At 38.6% G+C, this 17893-nt stretch overlaps 1 protein-coding gene across 2 annotated transcripts; it reads right to left on the reverse strand.

Annotated features, from left to right (window-relative positions):
- Nucleotides 1-11607: 11607 nt before the first annotated feature.
- taf1a (TATA box binding protein (TBP)-associated factor, RNA polymerase I, A) lies at nt 11608-17156 on the reverse strand. Of its 2 annotated transcripts, none has more exons than XM_068577125.1 (11): nt 16949-17156; nt 16278-16472; nt 15662-15825; nt 15239-15352; nt 14953-15154; nt 14597-14718; nt 14190-14348; nt 13938-14004; nt 13533-13656; nt 12866-13020; nt 11608-12516 (listed from the first exon to the last, which is right to left on the reverse strand). In XM_068577125.1, the coding sequence occupies exons 2-11, from the start codon at nt 16396-16398 to the stop codon at nt 12491-12493; spliced, it is 1254 nt and encodes a 417-aa protein (XP_068433226.1). In that variant the 5' UTR covers nt 16399-16472; nt 16949-17156; the 3' UTR covers nt 11608-12490. The 2 variants fall into 2 exon arrangements, with proteins under 2 accessions (XP_068433226.1, XP_068433227.1); XM_068577126.1 differs by lacking the exon at nt 16949-17156 and adding an exon at nt 16473-16550 and having other exon boundaries at nt 16278-16373.
- Nucleotides 17157-17893: the final 737 nt, after the last annotated feature.

Genomic DNA, 17893 nt, shown 5'->3' on the forward strand with positions numbered 1-17893 from the left:
AATGATTGCCGCTGATGAAAAGTTTACAGATGTTATACGCCTTATTTTATTTCACTTAACATACTCAACAGGAAACCTTGTTTTACAACCTGTTTCTTCCTTTCAGCAAGGTCTTGAACCGGATTGAGCCGACAATCTTCCTTCATAAATGTCACCCCGATGGAAAACATGACAGAGTGCGGCTTTCTATATCTGCTTAAAGATCACAAACATGATGTGAGATAATGTCAAACCTTGATGTAAAACAGAGTCAAGTGGTTTTGTCTTTTTTTCGCTCGGCATGGAAAATATGACTGTTCGTGACGCGGTATATGCTGGCCCAGATGAAAGACCCAAACCACTTCCTGTCTCCAACGAGGTGCAGACTCAATGTCACATTTAAAACAGCGCAAGAAGATCTCAACCTTATGCAACCTTAGAAACCGGTTGTCATACATTTAGAAAAGACCCTGGAGACTTTGTTTGACTTACAAACTTGCCCATTTACTAATTGCTGTTTTTAGTTTTTAATATGCAAAAGACTGCCCCTTCGCTCCCAGTATTTCATCCCATCTGGCCATAAACTTCATTTCTTATTCAAGGCTGAGAATTTAAGAAATGGACAAATGTTGCTACTGATGGTTTCTTCGAGGGAACAGCACAGATGGGCCGACTGCAGACTCAACAGCTTGAAAAGCAACATGTCCAGCAATGGCAAAAAGGGACACTGCCAAAGATTCAACAGCCTGTCGACCTATGCCCCTTTACTTTTTGAATATTTATCAGCTCCGAGTCCGTTGTGTGTCGTGTGTCACACAATACAACACACAGCTTCAAACGTGTCTAACCTCTTGAAACTTACTGAGCTGCTCTTCCTCCCATTATAACTCATTTTCATTAACTTCATTTGGCAATTTAATTGACTGAGCAAGACCTTAACCAAGGGGATACAGCTTTCCAAAATTACATTCTGCTCATCATTAATACTTGGGCCGTGCAAATAAATAATAATAATAAAAATATTGTCAGCCCAGTCTGTCGATGCATTATGGTGTCTCTTTCTGAAATATTGACTCACCAGGACTGCATGTCTTTGTTTATTTTTATTTTTTTAGTGGATGGAAATTTCCTCCATACAGTTTTGAAAGTACTCACAACATAAAAAACATGGTGAGAAAACTCCCTAAAATACTCTGATAATATCTAATAAGATCTGGTACACAAGATGTTAACAGGCAAATACCTAAAATTTCATCTCACACCATGAAGTAATTATTATTCACCACTAAACCAAAATATTGCGTGAAATTAAATTGAATCATATTCAAATATGTCAGAAGTCCAAAAATGAATTGATAACAATGTAAATCTCTGTTTAAAGCCAGTGAGAGCTTGCTTTTGTTGTCACATGGATGTTGGACGACGTAACATTAAGGAACAACCACTCTTTAACAGTTTAAGGCATTACAGAACAGATACAGATAGTCTGACAAAATGTTTACTTATTCAATAAGGAATAGTTGGTATTGACTGTTTCAATAATTCAACTATTTTAACTCTTTCTTTAACTGACATATTTCAAGGATGTACTTCCACTTACATTTCAAATCCTTTCAAAAAGGACGATGCAACAAGCTAAACAATGCTTTAAACCAAACCAAGAGATGTCTAAAGTCACAGAAAAACAAATAAATAAGATAAATCAACATAGTATTAACTATAGCAATGTGTTAAGAAAGAAACATTATTAGCAAGACATTTTATCTGCTGAACCTCCTCCTCACAACCCTTAGGGAAGTTCCAACTGAAGGCTACTGAAATTAGCTGATGATTGTAGGCAGTGAAAATAAAAACCCCAAAATCCTGCCAAAAGAACAATGTCTCTTATTAAGTGTTGCAAGTGCGAGGAGGCCCGTGTCTGTGACAGATTACCGGGAGAAGTATAGTTTACACCTAACAATAACAGCTACATCACGGAGCTCATAACAACCCTGTTTTCTTCTGAGTTGGGCCCGTCTGCTCAGTCTTATTCATTCAAGTTGGCATGCCCCTTTGCCTGAGGAAGGTTGAATCATCCTCACGGTCACTTAGCAACAACCAAATATTGTTTAGTTAGCGATCAAAAAATGTAAACATTCGCTCTCCCTTGCTCACGTATACACTGGCGCTTATAGTGCATAAAGTTGGTGATGAAGCGTCACTAATCCTGGACGTGCTTGATATGTACGTACAGTGACAGTGTGTGCTCTTGCGATTTTGGTTTACCTCATGCTCTGATGAAATCTGAGATAATGATCTCAAGAATAGCAAATATTGTCATTCTCCCCGCAGTGGGAGCCCAATTTAATTCTGACCTTATCCCAGAATGGAAGCATATCATACACATGGATGGATTTACACGACTGAGGGTATTAGATGATGTCTTCTGATATTTATACCCATCACCCACAGTGAGTATCTGTTTATGAAACGTCTTCTTAGAGGTTATAAACCAGCTTCTCCACCGTGACCCTCGAGTGGAGCGACTTTAAATCTGCTGCCCTTAACCTTTGAAACGAACACAGGAATGACACAATATAAATAACAATGACTCTCTCTGCAATCGTTGCTAATCACGTCTAAATAGCAACTGTTTCTAGGACAGGGGGTCACCTGCTGCGTGGCTGTGTGGGAGCCAGGGCCCTTTAGCTCTGCATGGCTGTCCCACAGGGGGCTGAGGTTTAGCCTCTGTTGGCAGCTGCCTCCATGCTTTAGGAATGGACCGCTGTTGACTATATGTGCAATAATAATACTCTATAATGATGGATGTAATGTAAAGCAAGTCAGGCATTACAGGACATCGTTATCTGGCTTTGTTTGAATTAGAAACTGAGACATTGTTTTTTTATTAAAAAGGATTTTTAAATGTTAGTTAGAGTTTTTCCCTTCGTCTCCTCGGGCACAGTTGCTAATACTGCTCATGCTAACTCCTCAGCTTCCCCACATTATTATACACAAGCTGTTGCAGCTGTCAGAAATGTAAAACGCTTCACTTCCTGTATGACAGTGGATGATTTTGCAAGGAAAAACTTACCAGACACCAGGTGTTTTGAATAGCAAAACCTCTCGTGAATTAACTATTGAATAATAGATGTGCTCAGTTATTCAGAGAATAGTAAACACATATTTAACTTTTACACTGGCAACTGAAGGCAGACCTTTCACGATATACCATCTACAGTGGACACATAAATCGGAGTTCATTGGAGTATTTATTGAGATTTTTACAATGGTAAAGTGTGTGAACTTAAAATAAAACCATCCAGCATTTTTCGATATGATAGGATAAGATAGTTTCCAAAAGCTTATTCCACCAGGGAATGCATGACATGTAAAATATATAATACATTTCGCATTGTATCTCAATGGAGAAACATATTAAAGCTGTTTGATGCTATTCTCCAACGACATTGGAAATTAATTTGCATGCAGTAGAATTTCCTCCTTTAATCAACACTGTTAAATAGCTCATTGTGATGACATCAGACTGATATCATTACAGCTGCTTTACATACACTGGACTAATACGATGTTGCACTTGCAGATTGTGTGAAAATGAACCCGTCATGTCTAAATGATTCTGACTGCAACAATAAACTGTGGGCTTATTTGGCTAAACTATGTTATGGTGTCGGACCGGAAATACATGCTGTTATGCAAACAGCAAGTGATGAACAGGATGTGACCAAACAGACAAACCCACATCGACTTGGAGCCAAAAAAAGACAATCCCCTTTAAAGACTATTTGAACTGAGACATGTTTCAATCCTGATCCCCAAATGTCTGTTTTCACATGACCAAAGTCCCATATTTTCCCAAACCTCATCTGCTGAGAGTGGTGAAATGAATATAAGTATATTTACTCAAGTAACTTAATGGTACTTACTCACTTCCATGTTATGCTACTTTAAACTTTTCCTCCACTAAAATTCAGAGGAAAATATTACAATTTCTACTCAACAACTTTTATTCGACCAGTTTTTTGACATACAAAAATAACATATGCTATGGTATGATTCAGTTATATATTACCAATATAAGTCTCTAAAATTGGCTCCATATTGACCAGCTTTAGCATCCAAAAGTAAGTTGGTGATAAAACATATGTATGATGTAGATGTAAAAATATTATACATTTTTAATTCAGGGTGTAACTTGTAATGAAGTTTTATGGACCATAGTAGTTCTACTATTACTTCAGTAGGATTGGAGTACTTCTTCCACGATTATCTGCTGATGAAGACTAAGAGATATTTGAGAGCTCAAGTTGGTGTTTGTCATGATCAATAAAGAACTTTTACAATCACTCATGGTTGTTTATATTTGTATCTCATTTTACTGGTGAATGGGAACAATGGAAAGTCTCTAACAGATCATAATTAAAAAGGAGCAATGTTTGACTTCATGAATTGAGAAAAACATGCATCTCCAGAACATGAGCTGTTTTGAGATCTGTGCCATATTCTTTTTCGGATAATCCCATGCGTTAAAAGAAGTGAAAGAATTGTCCCAACACCTAACGAAACGCTCAATTCTTCAGTTATTCTGAGGAAATGTTAATCACAGAATTTCCTGCTGTTCTTCTTACTGAAACAATGAATCATGATGGATGTTATTCTACCTGCGGTCAACAACAGTAACTACTTTAGAAAATCTTATACTCTGTTAACAGAAATCCTCCTGAGAGCACGACGTGAGTCAACAGTCTATGATCTTCTTTTATCTGAGTCTCCTTGGAAAACTAATGATGTCCTCTCGTGCTCATCTCCTGCTCATCCTCCACAACTGACGAGGTGGAAGCCGACAATGCAGGAAAGCTGATGAGTATGCAAATGACTGGAGAGAGAGAGAGAAAGAGAGAGAGAGAGAGAGAGAGAGAGAGAGAGAGAGAGAGAGAGAGATGATAGCAGAGAGGCAGTAGGGGTGATATGTGTCTTTTGATGATGTCATGCATCCTAGCGTCCAGGGTGACAGCGGCGGTGGTAACGGCCTGAGTCAGAGGATGACATCAACGCAACAAGCTGTCAGACAGGTTGTGAAAGGGCTTAGTTTCACGGTCCCATTGTCCTCTGGTTTAATGCTGTTATTCAGACTGCTACCGGCCTTACCATTTGTTAATCTGACCTAACACACTGTTAAACACAGGACAAAGACACACAAACAGCAAATTTAAAGGCCAGCATAGAGGGGGGAAAAAAGGCCAGCAGCGAAATGTCAGCCTGTAATACACCATCACAGCTTTTTGAATACAAAAGAAGAAGCAAACAGTTTTGCGTTAGGTCAGGCAATAAAAATTCACGAGCAGAGATTGAGCTAAGCTTAAATTGATTAGCTTGGTGGTTAGCATCTATATCATAGACAAACAAATAGTATCCAATAGAAGAAGTCTGGTCATAGTGTATGTTTGTTGTCCAATATCCCACAAACAATGATTGTCTGTCTAGCCAAAGCCTGATAGACTTCCATTGTTTTCCCAAAACTATTAATCTTACACATCAAAGAGCCACTATGTTGCACTGGGTGACATGTTCCTTCATCACAATGAACAGGAGCACTGTAGTTTATTGTGAGGAGATCTCCTGACCGTCCTGCTGCCATACTTATACTGCACAAAATGTGTATTGATCCACGATTGAAAATAATCCCCTTTTAAAGTCACTAATTACTCCGCTTTGAATAACATCACTACAGAGACCAGCTGTTGCAAATAGAAGTATATATTTGTGTGTTGTTTTTGAGATTTACTTCTTTAATTATAATTAATGGGCTTAAGGCTGCAACAGACAGGGTAAGGAATTCAGAAAATATCAACTCTATTTGTAGTTTTGGTCTTTAAATGTGAATTATTACTAATAAAATATATGTAGAATATCTCAAAACTTATCCTTGAAGATAAGGACAAGGATATCATCAGTTCTTTGAGCTAAGTGCTAACGTTAGCCTGCTTACATTCTCACAACCCCAATGCTGACATATTGGTGTTTTGGTGTAATGTGTCCCATTTCAGTTAGGCGTTAGGGCATGCTAACATTCGCTAATCATCGCTAAACACAATGTCCAGCTGAGGCTGATGGAAATGTAATTTGTTTTGCAAAGCAAAGTAGTTGATGATGATGAAAAAGTTGTGGATCAATCAACAACTTTATTACAATTTGTCGTGATGGTCACAGATTTCAAGACAATCCAGTAGTTTCTCTCAAAACAACAAGTGTGAACCTCATAGTGAAATAGGATCACCAAAGTAATTTAAATATAAATATATAAATAAATCAGAATGACAAGTTTTACGTCAGTTATATATTATTGAGAAGTTCAACCATATTATCTCTAGAAACCGACATTCAGGGGTGAGAGGAAGTGTTGATTGGAAGAAGGATGAGTAAAGGTGGAAATGTTGAGACTGGCAGATGGAAACTCTCCAGCTCCCACATTCAGTCAAAAGGCACCAGGCTTTGTTTTATTTTCCAACCACACAATCCTCCACCGTAGACGCCTGGTGCGCTGACAAACAAGGCTTCTTTGGGGTCAAGCTCATTCATTGCTCACTGTGCTCACACAGAATTACAGATAAGTACAACATGAGTCAGTGGGCACATGAGTCAGTGCGGTGTGTAGTTAACAGGTTGATTTCAGGAAAACCGCTTCAAAGAATCGTTCTACGTACATGGTACTATTATACCTGTACAGTGTAAAACTCATTTGGAGACTGCAGGTTTTTAGAAGTGAGTGTGTGGGTGCGTTAGTGGATGATATCACCTCTCAAACTGTATAAATATCCATTATGCTTTCTTAAAAGAGTAGGAAGCAAACATCTTAGATTACATGTTTACTGAAAACTACTCATTATCCTCCTTTGTGTAGTCAAAACACTCTTTTAGGAGTAGAAAAGGGCATGCATACATTCACAGATGATGTCATGTGGATTCACACAAAAGAGGCCCACATGTTGAGGAATTCAAGTTTGACTCTTCCGCACTTTTAAGTCTGAAATGAAGACGTCAGCTACTTATTATGTTGCACTTGACTGGAGTGCCCCCTGCAGGAGAGGGCTATAATGACTCGATTATGTCAATACTTTATTTATGTGTCACTTTCCAAACAAGGTAGATCACAGTTAAAAATTAAATAAATTAATCAATATTTCCTTACATCCCTAAGTATATTTCTAACCTCAACAAGAGTTAAACTCATGTCTCTGGTCACATGATGAATGGAAGTTCAATATTTAATTTCTTTGCTCAGTTTTAGGTCTCTACGGAATCATGAAAACAATATCTAAGCAGCTAAAGGATCCAGTGTGTTTGCTAACTGTGTCTCGTCTGCTCCTTGATCCTGAGCAGATGAGGTACAACGAGTTCATTTGAATTTTATCTTCTGAAAACTTACGACTTTCTGTCTTGACAGGAAGTAAGGTTTGGGCAACAAAAGCATAGTTGAGTTTAGGAAAAGAGCCTTGGTGAAGTTACCTTGACTGACTAATGCGACAGTATCGACTCATGTGACCAGGGCGTGTGAGTCATGAAAGTCATGAGACTAACGAAACGAGGACTCACATGAGTAATGATTGACGTGACAAAATTACAACGTTTACTTTTAATTTGTGCACGAGACAAGAACAACAATCTCCGTTGTTTGCTTGACCCATCCCACTGTCTCACTCTACGACACCAGTCAGCAGTCACCTATTTTTTCAAAGTTAGACTCATTTTTTTGTAAAGAACATAAATCAGAACACATTTTCAATGACCACACACTGCACACCCCCCTTACACATTTATATATTATACAGGATGTCCGGATCCACTGGAGATGTGGAAATTGTAGGACCTGTGTACCTTCACTCTGTCCTCCTTTCTGGGCCTGCTTACAGTGTGTGTGTGTGTGTGTGTGTGTGTGTGTGTGTGTGTGTGTGTGTGTGTGTGTGTGTGTGTGTGTGTGTGTGTGTGTGTGTGTGTGTGTGTGTGTGTGTGAGTGAACATACAGGCCTGTCAACTCTTCCTATACAGGGATGTGAAAATAAGCAGGAGCATCACTTATATCTTGCTTATAATTGATTTTTAAAAAATTCTATAAAAAATATAAATAAATAGCACATTAATTCATACATGTGATCTAAAAAAGGTAAAGGGCAAATATCAACCCTTTATGCTGTTTATATTGCTTGTAATTGGGATGAAGTAAACGTCTGTTGAGTATTTTAACATCAAATTGTGTGGATGTGTTGAACTAAAAACTTCAAAATGCAGCAGGACCCGCAAACACTGGCTCAATAACAAAAATATGAACGCCACACAAGGGTTAATAATGTCGCCGGTGTGTTTACATTGGAGTTATTTGAAAGTGTGGCGCGTCTGTATCAGACATTGAGGGGAACCGACCAACGCATTTGATAAGTTGAGTGAGACCAGGTTGGTTCTACACTATGAGCCACGCTCCCACATTACACATAGTCATTTGACTAAATATAAAAAAAAGATTAGAGCAGTTTTAATATAGGATTCAAAACACTCCAACAGAGGTTGCCAATAACAATTCGATGAATTGAGCAAAAGCTCCCCAGAGATATTCAACTCAAGCAGAAATGCTTTCCTTTGTTAAAATATTCACTTCTAGATGCAATATTTAATTCTGATTCAAACCACCCAAAATACTGTCGCGCTAACCACAAAAAAAAGGTATGATCTGTAGATTGTGTCACAGCTGTCGTGCCTTTCTTAACAATTGATGCCTGCCTGGAATTTCTGTCTTGCTTCTTTCTTCAGATTTCAGATCATTCACGTTTTTTTCCCCACTTGTGCTCAGTTGGCTGGTCTCCACCGAGCTTGAAGGAAAGTCACAACATTCAGATTGCCACTTATCACACTCAGGCACGCAAGAAATTAAACCTCCATAGCCTTAGGTGAATGCTCGGTTGGTCAAGGCATTTTGCATTTGGGAGTCATTACATGGCTGTTCTGCACCGCTTGTCCTCAGCTCGGTTGGGCGGGGGATGCAACTGTGTGCATGAGCAACATTCCAGGTCCCAAGTAATTATCTGTGATTGTCCCATCCCAAGTGACAATATGAGATCAGACGTAAATATATGTAGAGGAAGAGCTGTTTATTCCATTCCTCCATGGATTAAATAGAGAAGTCTTAGGAGTCAAGAGGATCAGTTTGCTCACCAGCCTGAACTCTCCTCACAGTGGGTGCACAGCAGTGAAAGCTCCTGGTCTTTGGCACATGCACAGAGCTGAGCGTCGTCTCCCCAGAAATCAGCTCAGTCTTTATTCTCCTAATACATTATTGAAAGCTATTTTTGCAGCTGCACTCCAAGAACAAAGAGGTATTGCAGTTGTCACTTTCAACTTTACAGACAGAATAGGGAGGATATTTTGGGACTTTTTTTCCTCGTCTTTTTACCTCTCCCTGAAGTTCCCCAAGACTTGACTGACTCCCCTCGAGCATTTTTTGTCGTAGCATCTGCCAGTGATGAGTGTGTTGTAAAGGCTTTTGTTATCAAGCTGTTCAAAAGGGCCATCGAAGGCTTGGAATACACCCATCCCACACTGGCTATTTTGCACCAAAGCAAATGTAATTATGATAAGATTTAAAGCTGACTTCTGTAGGGTTTTCATTCATAAGTTTTATTCTTGTAGTTTGATCTCCAGTTGCATTTTTAAAGATGATTTGAACTGCATGTTCTCCTGTTTTATCTCCTTCCTGCTTGTAGCATGCAGCACTGGCGAACACATCAGTATGTTAAGTCCAAATTGCATGGTTGAATTATCACGCTTTCTCCCTCTTTTCCCTCCACGCTCAAACCACACCAGACTTCAAATGTCCTGCAGACTTACTGAGATGTTACACTGTCACTCTGCGAGTCTGGATTTTAGGTTACAAATCCTCAGAGCCCAGCAGACCAACCAAGCGAGACCCTGAGTCACCAACTGCAGCGTGTGTGTGTGTGTGTGTGTGTATGTGTGTGTATGTGTGTGTGTGTGTGTGTGTGTGTGTGCTAGGAGAGGAGGAAGTGAGACTGTAAGAGAAGGGAAAACTCAATTAATGTCAGCCTCAACACAACAAAGCAAAATGCAGGGTACCTTGATGCAGGCATTAGATTAAAACATCTCTCTTTACACTATTTTTTTTTCTTTCTCTGTAGCAAATAGATTCAGTTTGTAACCTGTGCCAATGATTAATTACACTACAATTATTGTGCTTGTCAGTTTACGGTGGGCTGAGGCCTAAGACGCTCCCGGAGCGAGAGGAGGTATTAAGGGCCTGTTAGAGTAATCAAATAAGCCCACAGAGAAAGGATTTTTTTTTTTTTACCTGATAGATTTTACAGTATGTCCCATTAACCTTGGGGTGCATACCAAGATAAACATAAATCATCATCGTCTTTCCTCTTCGACTAACCGAGCTGGTGGAACCAGGGGAGCTGCTTCGTGGCCAGTAGCACCAGTGGATGTACTCAGCAGCTTGTAAATGTACAACACTCCACCTCCAATTATTCTCCCAGACTGTCAAAGTGAAAACAAGTGTGTTCAAGTGAACAGGATAAAGAAAGGTTACATCAATAATAAATGGAATGAAGCACTGCGATTTGTCAGGTGAAATATTTGCTGAATTTGAAAAGAGGTTATTTTTCCAACCAACTAAATTCTAAATGTTCCGGAAGATCTTGATTTATATTGATATATTGGAATGTACTATAACATCTAATTGGATTAAGGCTTGTCATATTGCCCTCTGCTACCTCAGTGTCTTAACCAAGCACACATGGACACTGCAGACCTTTTAGCAGCCAGGTCACCCTGCCCCAAACGCCTGCTGCCTTGAGACGGAACAATAAGCTGATGGCTGCAATAGGGACTCTTTCTGTTGCCTGTGACTCTTCGTGAGCCCTAGTTGGGTGATTACAGGACAAACTGTTTTTAGTTTCCAGGAAGGAATCAAAACCTAAGCAAACACGTCCTTTTTTTTTTTACATATTTGGTGAAAAATTTGACAAGAATCACATAAATCCAACTTAAAACCTTAACTAATGAAAGAGGTGAGGTGGTGAAGAGTTGCAAACTACAATAGCCAAAGAGAGACCGCTTTGAGGTGTCCTTGAACGGTTGGGAGGACAATACGACACAAAACAGGAGAGTCTACACTTTTAACCACTGGATAAAAGAATTTATGATTAAATGTTAAGGCGCCCTTGAGGAAGACACGAAACCCCCAACAGAGCCACTCCACAACACAGAAGAGGGAAGCGACTGCCTCAACTGTGAGCATCTGTGTTGGTGGTTAAAACATTAAAAGCGCCAGAAAATGTATGCTGTAAAAAGGTCACAACAAGGACACAATCCAAAGCAGTGACCAGCTCCTAACTCCATCCTCTTCACTGCTCCCTGAGTTTTGAATTTTCAAACGACATGTGTTATGTATTCCCAGATCCCTTCTGCAGCTGCTCCTGTGGTTGGGCAAGTGCTCTGGGCTTTGGTTTATGTAATGACTGCAAAGCAACACACACACATCCACATACAGTACGGCTCACTGAGTTGCTGCACGGCCAACATTGTGGCAAGCCGAAACAGAATCATTACAAACACTTTCACTTATTAAATTGGCCTGCTACTGGATGCAAGACTTTATTTCATTGTTGGGTCTTTAAAAGGAGAGTAAACACAGCGTTTGAAGACAAGGATACCTTCATTAGAAACATACAAAATTATCCTTTTTTATAGAAAGTATGACAAGTATGATCTCTGACCGAAGGCCCCTGTCACTCACATTCAGGGGAAAAGGACTCATACTGACGCTATTAGCAGCAACCACCTGTCTTTGGTCTGTCCCACTTACTTAAACGTATGCACATAGTGTTGCTGAAAGCTCTGTGTTGATTATTCTGGCTGGCAATAGACTTGACGAAGAGAATATCCCTCAGGCTGAGCGTGTTGTGACCTTAAAGCCCCTCCTAACAGCAGTTAAAAGGTCAGCCGAGGTCAGAATGAGACTCTGCTTCCATTAAATTGTTTTCAGAAATTACCATCAAACAAACAAACAAACACTGACATTCAAAGCCACACTGCCAAAATTAGGTCGTCATACCCTTCAGATGCAAACAAACTGAACAAGAGCTCCACATAGTGGACAATGTAGCCTGTGCCTTGAGAATGAAAAACATCAAACTCAAAGCACCAGTAACTAACATAATGGAACAAGGCTTAAAAAGAGAAATTGAGAAAATATGGACGTTAATGTTGTATCATGTGTTTGTCAGTGAAGCTAAACAATATTGAATTACTCAAAATAAAACTTGCTAAGATAAACATGTCAAAAGGCTTTTGCTCTTCATTAGGAGGCCTTCGCTGGGTGTTTCTGTTGTTTCTCCATTCTGAGAGCATCTCAGCTCCGTTCTTGGTAGAGAATTAAAGACAGATGTTGTTTTTCTCTTTGGGTTCTCCTCTCAGGTTCCCTTCACACTCGCTCCACTGGTCAGGCTGTGTATTTGAGTGTTATGTCTGTAAGAAGAAAGACATGGATACATAAAGATCTACAATACAAATTTATCCGAGAATTTCACTGTTTTCAGACCTACTAAAGTTTACTTTTGATGAAGATTTCCTTGCATAACAGGAATAATTGCATAATTGTTATCGTTACCTCAGAATAAAACATTAAAAACAAACTTCACTGTTTGCATACAGTTAGTATTTCTAGGCAAACGTGTTTGAAATTCGCAGCTAACAGTTACAGTAAACAACACAGACAGACAGACAGACAGACAGACAGACACAGACACACACAGACACACACAGACACACACAGACACACACACACACACACACACACACACACACTCTTACTTACCAGGGCAAAGGATTTTTGTCAGTGATGCCTTGACTCCCTTGAGCTCTGGGTTTTCCTCGGCGTCTTTGCTGGCGTGGAATCTTGTGAAGTGCAGCGCGGGCCACCAGTCTTTTCTTGCGGCCATTTTTTCAGCAACAGAGTTCCTCCAGTCTTCTCTGTTGTGGTACACAAATATACAGTACGACTGCGATCAGCAACCACAAGTGACTTAATAATAATAATAATACAAATACAAATAATAATAATAATAATAATAATAATAAATCCAGTGACAGAGCTTGTAGTGCTCCATCACTGTGAGCTAAACACTCAAATGAGTCACGACTGTTTGCTGTCCTGGCTCTTTAATGGTGGAATGAGCTCCCCATTGACATCATGACAGCAGAAAGTGTCAACATCTTCCATCACAAACTAAAAACATCTTTCTCGACTACACCTTGAATAAAGAAGGTAGTGCTTTAGTAGCACTCAGATGGCACTTACTGATAGCACTTTGTAGTTTGACTTTATTAAAGAAATTGTACCTTGTTGTTCTGAGTTTGTTCTCCCAGTTGATTGTACTTATTGAAAGTCGCTTTGACTAAAAGCATCAGCTAAATTTAATGTAATAATAATGTAATAATATCAAAAATAGAGCCTCTAGTAGTCCAAACTCTGTATACGTAACTGTAACTGTAGTTTTTGAATAATGGCCTTTAAAAGCTTCCACACATCCAGGTTGCTCCTCCAGCAGGCGAAGTCCAGCAAGTCCAGAACGACTCCTAAAGCTCTCTGGATGTCAGTTTCTTCATCTGAAAAACAAAAACACATCAATGATGGATGTAATGGATAAAAGCAATTTATATAAGGAGATGCAACTATGACAAAACAGGACATATCTTTATTATTATTATTATTATCAATAATAATAATAAAAATAATAATAGCAAATATTCAGAACACTACTAACACTCTTGTTGTTTCTAGTTAGACATCACTTTGTAAAAAATTACTCAAAAGTAATTAATTTGAATTGGGTGTATAATGAATTATCTGGTAAGACCTTTAGTTTAATTTAAGAATCTGCTTTTACCTGACTGAAGCAGGAGAGCGCTGTACTCCGGCATCAACTCGTGGCTTGGGACTAATAAATGGAGACTCTGCGGCATTATGAAGTCAAGTTAGATGCAGTGACATTAGACACCGAGTATTAATGTGGAACAGACTATACATATTTTAACTGTAAGGCACAACTTCTAGTAATTTGAATGCACTTTCACAGGATTCATATCTTTCTTTATAAAGTATCTCAGTATGAATGCAGTGCTTTTCTACACGGTTGTACCTTCAATTCTTTCATCAGTGGTCTTTCTGAAGCACCGTGCCGCTTTAAATACTGGTACAGATAGACATGCGCGTTGGGATTGCGTGGATGAGTGTCGCTGTAAGCGTAATCATTCAGGACATTCAAAGCCTCCTCGTGATCCTCATAGAACTCCAGCATCTGCCAAATAGAAACGACCATATTACAAAAAGTGGGAACATTGAGCAAACATGAAAGGAATATTTGAAAACATTTTTGTTCTAAAATCAAGTGCATGGAACAAACATTAAAGTGTATTGTGTGTGTAGTCTATTCTTTTACCGAAATGATTTACAATCATACAAATTGGTGCAAATGAATTGTGTTTAATGTTATAATATCAAGCATATATGTTTAATTGAATCAAGCAGTTAGGAATGAGTTCTTACCTCAACGTAACTCAGTATGAAGGGATCCCAGACGCCAGGTTGTTTCAAAATCTCCTTTAGATTCACAGAGGCCTGTCTGAAATAGTTTTGCATGTCTTGGTTGTCGCGAAGGTCATAATACTCTGAAACAGTAGGATCAGTTAATACAGACAATTAAAAGATTTTTCAAACCAAATTAAACCAGAGATAATTTAGTGACAAGATTGCACGCTCAATTAGGTTCACCTCTTAACTAGAGTAGTTACTAGGTCTGACCTATAGGTGGCAGTGTGACATCACACACACAAGCTTGCATGTGCAAAACTGATGCAAGTAAATAATAGATGCTTTGGGCGTTACTCTGTGTATCACCTTACCAGTGTTGTTGGAGTAGGTGAATTTCTTGTCACACCAGATAATATAATCGAGTAAACTCCTGTAGGCGTGGATCAGTTTAGTCTTCTGAAACTGAGCTGCTGACTCCTTCCCGTACCTCCAACTTTCAGCGACAGACAGCTGATGCTTTGCCTCCTCGATGTGACCATGATGCATCAGGTGGAATGAATGTTCCAGAGAAATCTAGAGACGCAAAGAAACAGGTCTCAGATATCTGTCACTAATGTAAACAAAAACGTGTGCAGTCATGTCTACCAGCCAACATACCATCAGGAAATGTCTAACTCCTGAGTGTTTCATCCGTTCATAGATGTTGTTGTAGTCCTCCATCTTTGACTTGGGGTGATTGTGAAGGATCTCAGCGCTCATTCTCCAAATGACCTGGTGTTGAAATTTTTTTTAAAAAGAGAGTAAATATCAAGTACGTGGAAATCTGGGTAGTGTTTTATCAAATTGCTCACATAACTATTTATATCAATTATTTATAAATATACTATTTCAAATCTTTGCCAATTTCTTTTTTTTTCTAGATGACTGTGAAATAGAATAAAGTTTCATTTTTAGAAGAAGGGCTTTTGTTGAAACTTTTGAAAGGAATCAAAATACTGTCTGCACATGCTGTGCATTAAGTGAACTCATGTGTAACGATTATGCTACACAAAAATATACCAACACAAAAAAACAACATACCTCTTTATACTGCTGACTTGCACCAATGGTTGGGTCCTCTAATATTTGTGGGTAACAAGCCATGAATTCTGCTGCCGCTTGCCATCTATGATGCAGCAGGGCTTCTCTGATCTGCTCCAGACATGCTCTGGTACTCCGGTGAAACCCAGTTTCCCTTGATGTCTCTTCAGATAAAAAAAGTTATTATTTTATGATGAACTCATTTGTGCTAAACATTACTAACTATTATATGTTATATAGCTCGACTAATTGGTTCCTGAAAGTCAAAAAAATCTATATTGACATTCAATAGTGTAAAAAAAATGATAATAACATATTATCTAATAGTCTTCTTTTTTTTTTACATAACAGACTAACTTTTTCCATAATAATCCTATAAATTATTTGACTGAAATTCTGATTTAATTGTTTAGTAAATTATACTGATTGGAAGACTTTTTAGCTGAAAAATAAACTTCACAGTGTTTCTGGTGCGACAATAATTCTGAATTACTTCTAACATATCTTTCGAATGGAATTTTTGTTAATTATCAGCCAACATATTCACTGATGACAATATGTCTGTATTTGTCTGATCAGCTCTAATGGATTTTATATTGGAAACGGAACAACTTACCTGCAAGCATGGGATAAACCACATGGAGATTTGATTTCTCTTTTGAAGAGTTGTCTTCTGAGGAATAGTTGTCATCCTCTAAGTCGTCAAGGGGCCCTAGGTCATTTTGCAAGTCATCCATAATGATCACAGCACTCAAACTCGGTGAGACAGCTGCCCTTTATCACGCGCTCTGATGCTCAGTGTGTAACTCACCTGCAGAAATAAAAACATTGTTGTGTTGAGCCACTAAACTTACTTACAAGACATGAAAGTAGCAAATTGCCATAAGCCATGTCTGAACAATTAGTTTAACTATTGATTAATCATTTTATTTTCTTAATTAATTAGCTTGTCGTTAAGGTAACAGGGAGAACTTTAAAAAATCCGAATCCCGAATATTTATAATATACTATAGTGTTAGACAAGTAAAAGCAGCAATTTCTTAGATTTAAGAAGTTATAACATGCACCACCAGTTTCGCTTGATGACTTAAACGATTATATGATTAACGTTATACAAATATATTACTTGTCAATCAACTAATCGTTTCAACTCTGTAACCAACTGCTGTTGTAATTAAGGTGTCATGTTAGACAGATAGATTACAGATGGACGCACACCCGTGCTCGTCTTGGTTTGTGCTCATTTACACTTCAGTTCTTGTAAAACAAAGTTGGATGAGTTCCTACCTGCTGAGACGTGAGAATAACGTTGCGCGGGTGTTTCGTGCCGATGCTAATGTCACAGCTAACATTCACCTGTACCGGTGAGCAACCATTGAGATAAAGTACAGGGTTTATACTTTGAATCTCCGCTGTTGCTGAACAAATCTATATTAGGCGGTGTCTTCTATGTAGCTTAATATGACTTCCACATGTTGTTAACTATTCGCCACTGTGCTCTTCGCGCGATAAGGAAGTGGAGAGAAAGGCTCCACGCTGATTGGCTGAAGGGACCGGAAAAGGCGGGGCACAGAGCTTCTTTTTGTTTTTTTATTCTGGTAATCTGAGGTGAAGTGATGTGACAAGCGATTCGTGTGTCACAACCAGGGCTTCGCTGTATGCTATTTCTGTCTCACACCTGTTGTTCAAAAGTGTTGTTCCACCTTGATATTTATAATGTATACTATCTATCTATCTATCTATCTATCTATCTATCTATCTATCTATCTATCTATCTATCTATCTATCTATCTATCTTGAAGTGGTGTGAGCAATATCAAATATTAAATATATCAAAGGTTTTGTTAATGATGGCTGTTAATGGCATGACAATGATCTTTTATTGATATTTTTAAAGTCAATTTGCAAATAAGATCTATTGTTTTGAAACAAATGTTGGCAACATGTATTCTCTTACATTTTGTGATTGGCATCACATTTTGATTTTCCATTTCAATATTAGTTTACAGATTTCTTATGATGTTTTTTCCCATTTTCCCAACAAGCTGCCTTTTTCCATCTGCTATCTCATATAAATATGTTTTGAAAGGGTCTCTGTCGAGATTTACTGTCATTACAGTGCACCTGCAATCCTCTGAGTCTCTTAAAACAGTTGTTGTTGTTGTTGTTTGCAGATGTATCGGATGACTCCAGAAGAAGCTGCACCCCTGAACGATGGTTGCTGATTCCTTG

This window comes from Clinocottus analis, unplaced genomic scaffold, assembly GCF_023055335.1.
Source record: "Clinocottus analis isolate CAN_PGR_092001 unplaced genomic scaffold, fCliAna1.0.p SCAF_15, whole genome shotgun sequence".
Lineage (NCBI taxonomy): Eukaryota > Metazoa > Chordata > Actinopteri > Perciformes > Cottidae > Clinocottus > Clinocottus analis.

Coding starts and splice junctions, on each gene's coding strand:
- taf1a (XM_068577125.1), bottom strand. CDS start 16,398: ATGGATGACTTGCAAAATGACCTAGGGCCCCTTGACGACTTAGAGGAT. Junction 15,353..15,661: donor CAAGTCAGCAGTATAAAGAG/GTATGTTGTTTT, acceptor TTTCAACACCAG/GTCATTTGGAGAATGAGCGC. Junction 15,155..15,238: donor GAGTTAGACATTTCCTGATG/GTATGTTGGCTG, acceptor TTGCGTCTCTAG/ATTTCTCTGGAACATTCATT.